Source organism: Eubalaena glacialis, chromosome 18, assembly GCF_028564815.1.
Source record: "Eubalaena glacialis isolate mEubGla1 chromosome 18, mEubGla1.1.hap2.+ XY, whole genome shotgun sequence".
Lineage (NCBI taxonomy): Eukaryota > Metazoa > Chordata > Mammalia > Artiodactyla > Balaenidae > Eubalaena > Eubalaena glacialis.
Window position 1 is genome coordinate 54,887,379 of NC_083733.1, and position 8,668 is coordinate 54,896,046.

The 8,668-nt window shown below is 36.4% G+C and overlaps 1 protein-coding gene and 1 pseudogene across 1 annotated transcript; both read right to left on the bottom strand.

Annotated features, from left to right (window-relative positions):
* Positions 1-5,587: 5,587 nt before the first annotated feature.
* Positions 5,588-6,982, bottom strand: LOC133078930 (heterogeneous nuclear ribonucleoprotein A3-like; annotated as a pseudogene).
* Positions 6,983-7,209: 227 nt separating this feature from the next.
* Positions 7,210-8,428, bottom strand: LOC133077664 (zinc finger protein 345-like). The gene is given in 2 exon segments (XM_061172449.1): positions 7,210-7,494; positions 7,496-8,428. Coding segments are annotated over 2 exon segments (1,218 nt in total).
* Positions 8,429-8,668: the final 240 nt, after the last annotated feature.

Here is an 8,668-nt window from a genome sequence, read left to right on the forward strand (position 1 = left end):
CCCGCGCGCAGCAGCGAAGACCCAATGCAGCCAAAAATAAGAAACAAAAAAAATAATGATCATGGATTTTTTGTTGAATTTTATTTCATGATAGCTCAAATTTTTCTTGTGACTACTGAAAAAGCTTTTTTTTTTTTCTATTGGATCTTCTATTTCTTAAGAATATCTGTACATGAGTTAATTGATTTCTGTATGTTTTTAAAATAAATTTATTTATTTATTTATTTTTGGCTGCGTCGGGTCTTCGCTGCTGCGTGCGGGCTTTTCTCTAATTGTGGTGAGCGGGAGCTACTCTTTGTTGCAGTGCACAGCCTTCTCATTAAGGTGGCTTCTCTTGTTGTGGAGCACTGGCTCTAGGCACGTGGGCTTCAGTAGTTGTGTCACGCGAGCTCAGTAGCTGTGGCTCCCAGGCTCTAGAGTGCAGGCTCCGTAGTTGTGGCACACGGGCTTAGTTACTTCGCAGCATGTGGGATCTTCCCGGACCAGGGCTCCAACCCGTGTCCCCTCCATTGGCAGGTGGATTCTTAACAACTGCACGACCAGGGAAGTCCCAACTGCTGTATGTTAACTTTCTACCGAGGCAACTTCAGACTGGTCTCATAATTTAAAAGGATAATAAAATATAACTTTTTTCTTTTAAGTGAAGCCACAAAGTAATGGTCTCAACTCTCCCTGATTTCCAAAATAAGTCTGTGAATATCAGTGCAGGATATGTAACAGAGTCAAAGAAAACTAAGTTTTCTCTTATAATTCAATAACTCCAACAGATTGTTTATGTTATAGTACTGTGTGGTGTAATTTTTTTGCAGTGATGGAAATGATCTATAATATGTTGTCCAATACAATGGCCACTGGCCACAGGTGGCTATTGAGCACTTGCAATGTGCCTGATGAGACAGAGGAAATTAATCTTAAATTTTATTTATTTTAAATCTAAATTTAAATAGCCTCATATGGCTTACTGGCTAATTACTGGACATTGCAGAGTAAAGATGGCATAGAAGCTGAGAAATGGGATTGGTTGGGGGTAAAGAACTACTTAAAAGGAGTTGTTTTGTGCTGTGTACTCCTACCCCTGTGGAGGAAAAGATAGGTTGCTTTCCTCTTGCCTCAAAAACAAGCAACAAAACAACCTTTAGCTTCAATTCTAACACCCCTATACACTGTTTATTATTTTGAAACTAAATACTAGTATTCCAGCTGGTTTCCTATTAGGCTTTGCTAATATGGAGTACCAGAGGAAAACTGGCAGGCTTAAGGAGAGAAAAGAGGCTGGCTGGTTCACTCCTCTTTGCTTCCCATTTCTGTATTGGTAACTATTCTTTGTTTCACTGCCCAGAAATGCTTCTTTGCATTGTGTGGCAGAAGGCAGAATTTTAAGATGACTCCCAAGGACCCATGCCTAACTGTAGGGCAGGACCTGTAACTTGCTTCTAACCAATAAAGTACAGCAAAGGTGATGGTATTATGGTATATCACTCCTATAATTATATTAAGTTATGTGGCAAAGGTGAAGGGATTTTGGACACATGAAATTATGGTCCTTAAACAGGTAACTTTAATTAAATGGGAGATGATCCTAGATCAGCAGGAACTAACCAGATGTGCCTTTTAAGAGAAGGTCTACAGGTCAGAGATAGAAGATGCCACCAGGGAAGTCCCTTATCTTTTGATGTACAATAGTTCTTGATGTTTTAAGAATTTTGCCTGTGTAGACTGTCTGGATATAGTTTTCTTTATAGGTAACCATCCATCTCTAATTTAATTTCATTGCACTACTAGTGTTTCTAAATCTTCTACAGTTAATGCTGGAGACTTAGAATTTTCGTACATGCATTCTTTATTTTTAAAAATTATTACTGGGGCTTCCCTGGTGGCACAGTGGTTAAGAATGCGCTTGCCAATGCAGGGGATATGGGTTCGAGCCCTGGTCTGGGAAGATCCCACATGCCACGGAGCAACTAAGCCCGGGCGCCACAACCACTGAGCCTGCCCTCTAGAGCCCGCGTGCCACAACTACTGAAGCCTGCGTGCCTAGAGCCCGTGCTCCACAACAAGAGAAGCCACCGCAATGAGAAGCTCGCTTACCGCAACGAAGAGTAGCCCCCGCTCACCGCAACTAAAAGAAAGCCCGCGCGCAGCAACGAGGACCCAACGCAGCCAAAAATTAAATAAATAAATTTAAATTTAAAAAAATAAAGTTATAAAAATTATTACCAAGTAGTTATATGTATAACCTATATAATCTTTGCTTAGTTTATTTTCATTTTTTTCTGATACTGCAATACATGTCTGGATTTAGAGCTATAACTTCTTCTATGAGTAATTTTGCCCACTTCCCACAGGTGCTGCTGTGTAGGATACTCAGTATCCATTATTTCCAAAGAAATTGTACTTTAAGCTTTTATTTCATCCTAAACCAAATGTGAGTTTAAACATGCATTGGATCAAGAGCCAGATGTTCCCACAATAAAATATTATTTTTAATTAGCCAGATAATGTGGGCAATAATATTATCAACAGGGTTTCATGCTGATGTGAATTTTAGGATTCAGCATAAAGGATTAGATTTGAATGAAGGCATTATTCATAATATGTTTATGGTTTTTCCTTCAGGATAAATCATCTCATGACTAAGAAGGAGTGACGATGATGACTTTGCTTCCACTCACTAGAAGTTTAAAGTTTTTCTCCAATATTAAATTTATGCTATTAAGTCAAATGTACACCATAGTTAAGAGACTTTCTATAAATAATAAAACAGCCAAAGGAAAAAATTTTGACAATGGATTATATTTACTGAGTATGTTACACTCTTAATTATAAGCCATTTAAATATATTAACTCATTTAATCCTTACAAAACCAACATATGCTAGTGAATATAGCCTTGTCCATTTTACATAAAATATAATAAATATAATAATTTATGAAAGGATTTGTTCCAACAATTTGACAATAGTTATATCTCCTTGGGAGGATTAAAGGTAATTTTGTTGGCTTCTTTGTAGTGCTTAAAAAATTCAGAGAAAATTATTACAATAGAATCATTTTATTAAAAATATCAATTTATATATACAAATAAAGATGTAGTTTTATCAATATTAAAATATACATCTTAAAGTAATGATGTTTTTAATAAAATGGTTCAGATGCAAAGATATATACAGGTAGAAGTGTACTTACTTTAAAAAGATCAACTGAAGAGTCTCCAAATTGGATGTTGGGGTATAAAAAGGCTGTCATTAAATCCAAGCTTATAATAATAAGAATATAAAATGTCATCAAACTGCATATAAAAAGTATCAGGAAATAGTTACTGAATAAGTGGTATTGGAATAAGAATTTTGGTGAGAACAAAATAAATTTTAATATTTAATACACACTTAAAATTATATAGTATTTTAGCTATGCATAATTATATCATAATTATTACAATTTTATGCAATTGTAATTATATCTTGTAATTTTACATAATTATAATAGCTATATTACAATGATAGGTAAATAAAAAATAAAGTGGATTTAAAGTATTTTAAAATAAGAAAAATGCAACAAAAAAGAATTTTCACTTTCTACACTCATGATTAGAAAGTTTTAGAAATTTAGACAGGAATGAATGGATAAAGGCCTTCCAATATTAATTTTATTCTTATGGTAGTCCACTGTGAAACACATAAGGCATTCTCATATTAATTATATATCTATATTTTCTCACCAATGAAGTCCTTAGATTTCCCCTATTAATTATATTTCTAGGGTTTATCTCTCATGTCTGTTACCTGAAAGACATGCTTAAAAGTCTTACAGATCTTCCTTTCATAATATTTTTTTACCATTATGAACTTTTTTTTTTGACAATTTAGCTTAATTTTAATAAAATGTTTCCCAAGCATTATTTTGACCAGGTACCCAGGTTTAAGTTATGAACATTGACAGTGTCCATTTATATAACCAATACTTGAAGTTGTTAAAGACTTAACCATTTTCTAATAATTAGCCTATTTTCTACACTGCTTATTCACATATGTCCATTAACAAATGGAATGTTGTCTGTTACATTTATTGGTTTGTGAGTGTTTTCTGGAAAACTGCAGTGTCTGTGAAGACCGATTTCCATGCTGGCATTGCATGCATCCAAATATTAATGCACAGAGGCACAGAATTAGAGCAACGAGAGCATATTCAAACACTAGCACGCCCCATCCCCCCTTTTATTGCTTGTTTTGCTTAGTACTTCTTAAAACAAAAATAAGAATCTCAAATTTAACGTTCAACTACCGAAGAAATAATAACAGCAGGGCACATACTTAGGGCTCGAATGAAATTTTAAGCACTAGCTAGAGCAAAACAGTAGACATTGGTTTTTATATATATGTATATGTATATATGACCTTGTTATCTAAAACTCTTCTCAACCAGGGTCTTCCAAACAAATTGTAAACTCATACCAGCATGATTTAGGTTCAAGCATACACATGGAAATAATAGTGTGTTCTTTGGGATTTTAAGTGAGTACAAACTCTGACTATCCAAATTTGAATTCAGGTCTTGAGGAGGTGAAAAGCTTGTTTGTACTAAGCAAGTGTGGTACACTTCTACTGAAGTAATCACTTGGGATGATTATATCTAGACTATCCTTGGTTTCATCCAGTAAAATGCAGAGGGTACAAACAGGAAAGCATGCCAGCCAGTTAAGGGTTCAACAATGCATGATTTTTATTCTCTTGCTCTGAGAGCTTGTATCAAAAAATATATATTAAACCAAGGAAAATAACTGAAGATTTATGGGCCTCTTGTGCTTTAAAAAGGAAAATAAAAAGGTAGCCACTAATTCGCTCAGATAGAGCAGGCTTAGTGGTCCTGTATTTTGAAGATTTTAAGAATGTTTCTTAAGGTAGGAGGAAACAAAAACATTCACTATCCCTTTCCAGAATTTAAACAGAGGGCAGGAGACATTCTTTACACCCAAATAAAACTATGGCAGCAGTTCACATGTGACCAAGGTGAATGTAGAATGGAGATGTTCTAAACACAGCTAGGACTCTCAGCAAAGCTAATACACTAAAATCATATGATTACATTTTGAAAGAAAATGCACAAAAACCAAATAGGAATTTTGAGATTTTTCATTTGAAGTAAATCTTAATGCTATTAAATTCACAGATATGCTAATTTAAATACCCAATTCTATTATCTAAAACACACTTTGCAAACATACAAATATCTATTCTCTCCACATGTCAGAGCCCATTCATTTCATGGTTTGGAAATAGGGAGAATAGATCCCCTTAAACTGCAAGTCAGCAGGTGTTTCTTTACAGTTAACTTTAGCAAAATTCGTACAAAATAGTAATTAACAATGATCTTCTTTACTTGTTAACTCACAAGGAAACACCTTCAAAACTGCATTTTGTTAAAGTTTCTGTACTAAAATGTAGAAAAACTGAACTACACAAATATTGAAAAGTTTAAAATTCCTTTTTTATTCCTGGTACCACTACCACAATTTACAGGGCAGTATACCTGATGTAATGAAAAGAAAAAGAAAAAGACAAAGCTACAACAGATAAAAGACCTCAGGAATGTACATCTAATTGACACTACATAGCATTAATCAATAGCTGCACTTTTTGCAAACTGTGGCTATGACAGTCCTGAACAAGAAGGGTTTCCTGTTTAAGCTGCAGTAACTTTTCTGACTATGGATCATCGTTCCTTCTGTGGCAGATTTTTACAGTTCCTGTAATGCATTTGGGACGACTGTCTCAAAGTAACCTGCAGCTTTCCTGACAACTCCTCGCTCTCTCTCCTGCTAAGAACTGTAGCCCTTTTCTTCTGAGTTTTTAGAACCTTCTGCTACCATATCCACCACTTCCACCACCAGATCCATAACCACCACCATAGGGACTTCCCGAGCTTCTTCCACCAAAACTGCCCCCCTTCATGGGTCCATAATTTGATTGCTGTTGTCCACTATAATTTCCAAAATCATTAGAGGTCCCACCACCACCATAGTTACCTCCAAAATTTCCTCCTTCATTGTAACCATCATATCCTCCACCACTGCCACCATATCAACCACCTTGGTTTCCATATCCTGGTCCACCACCACCATAGCCTCCTCTACTACTGTAACCAGGACCACCACCATAATTACCACTGTCCCCTCCAAATCCATTACATCCACCATCACCTCCTCCATAACTACCTCTGGTGCCACCACCTCCACCAGCATAGCCTCCTCTTCCACCAAAGTTTCCACCACGGCCAAAGTTACCTCCACCACCTCCAAAGTTTCCTCCACGACCCATAAAGTTGCCAGATCCACCTCCACGACCTCTTTGTGATCCAGCAGATTGCATTTCTTGTTTAGAAAAGGCCTTTTTAACTTCACAATTATGCTCATTAATAGTGTGGTATTTCTGAACAATCTTATCAACTGTATCATGATCATCAAAAGTTACAAAAGCAAATCCTCTCTTTTTTCCACTCTGCCTGTCTTCCATAACTTCTATGGTTTCAATCTTGCCATACTTTTCAAAGTAGTCTCTCATATTATATTCTTCTATATCTTCTTTAATACCACCAACAAAAATTTTCTTCACTGTTAGATGGGCACCAGGCTTTACAGAATCCTCTCTAGAAACAGCTCTCTTTGGTTCCACTACACGCCCATCAACCTTGTGTGGTCGAGCACACACTGCTGCATCCACCTCTTCAACACAAGAGTAAGTCACAAAACCAAAGCCCCTGGAACGTTTTGTTTGGGGGTCTCTCATCACCACACAATCTGTAAGTGTGCCCCATTTCTCAAAATGTTCTCTTAAGCTATCATCTGTAGTTTCAAAGCTCAGACCACCAATAAACAGTTTTCTCAACTGTTCTGGTTCCTTTGGATCATGGCCCTCCTCCCCCCGGCGGCGGCGGCGGCGACGGCCGGAGTCGGGCTGGAGGCGACCGGGTGGCGGTTTTACCTCCATTTTGAGACCGGACTCCCCTCTTCCAACTCGAGTTCAATATGGGACCGACCATTATGAACTTTCTGATGGCGATTAAGATTTGAACTTCTTGCAAAAGCCTTCCTACATTCCTTGCATTCATAAGGTTTCTCACCAGTATGAATTCTTTGATGCAGAATAAGGTCTGGAGAATGAAGAAAGGCTTTCCCACATTTGTTACAAGTATATGGTTTATCACCAGTATGAATTCACTGATGCCAAGTCAGGTATATTACACAATTTAAAACTTTCCCACATTCATTACATTCCCAGCCTTTCTCACCAGTGTGAATTTTCTGATGTTGTGTAAGTATTGAATCTCTACTTAGGGTCTTTCCACATTCCTTACATTCATACAATTTTTCATCAGCATGAATTAACTTATGTCGAGAAAGCTCTGATGAACAACGAAAGACCCTTCCACATTCCTTACATCTGTAGGGTTTCTCAGCAGTATGAATCCTCTGATGTTGAGTAAGTTCTGAAGACTGACATGAAGGCCTTCCCACATTCCTTACAAACATAGGGTTTCTCACCTGAATGGATTCTTTGATGTGCTGTAAGTATTGAGACAGTACTACAGGCTCTTCCACATTCCTTACATTTGTTGGGTTTCTCACCAGTATAAATCCTCTGATGCCGAATAAAGGCAGAAACATTGCTAAAAGCCCTAACACAATACTTACATTCATAAGGTTTGTCACCAGTATGAATTCTTTTATGTTGACTAAGGTATGAGGAATGATGAAAGGCTTTTCCACATTCTTTACATTCATTGGGCTTCTCACCTGTGTGAATCCTTTGATGTACTCTAAATATTGAACTAGTACTAAGGGCCTTTCCACATTCATTACATTCATAGGGTTTCTCCACAGTATGAATTCTCTGATGATGAATAAGGGCTGTACCATTATTAAATTCTCTAACACAATAATTACCTTTAAAGGACTTCTCGCTTGTATGAATGTTCTGATGTAGAAAAAAACGTGAGGCATTAGTAAAGGCCTTCTGACTTTCCTTAAATTTATTATATTTCTCCCTAGTAAAAATTATCTGATGTTGTATAAAGTCTGGGCCACTATTCAAAGACTTTCTACATTCCTCACATTCATAGGGTCTCATACCGATAGGCACTGTGTAATATAAACTAAGTTCTGGAGTGCTACTAAGGGACTTCCTGTATTCTTTATAATCATAGAATTTTTTGTCAGTATGACTTTCTTGATTTGTAGTAAGTTGTGAGTCTTGTCCATAGGTATTTTTATGTTTTCTGCATTCATAAAATTTCTCTTTAGTATTAAATGTTTTATGTAGAGAAAGAGATGTATGCTGAAAGAAAGTGGCAATGTCTTCAGAGGTACATGACACTTGGCTAAAATGTCTTTCCTGAGATCCCTGTTTAAGTCCATGCTTTGTAAACCCTTCCATTATAACCCGTTGGGATGAATCTATTTCATAGTTATCCTTTTTCAGAGATACGTTCTGGTTCTCAAACCTAGATTTATATTCTGAAAGAAAACACAAATAAAAACATTCACTTTTTTTTCTTGGAAGATACAAAACTTTGAATAAAAAAGGGAGATTTACAGTGACATTAATGTCTATAAATGTGAATAGAATATGTAGTTTTGATATGGTGGTACAATTTGAAAAATAAAGAAAATGTAG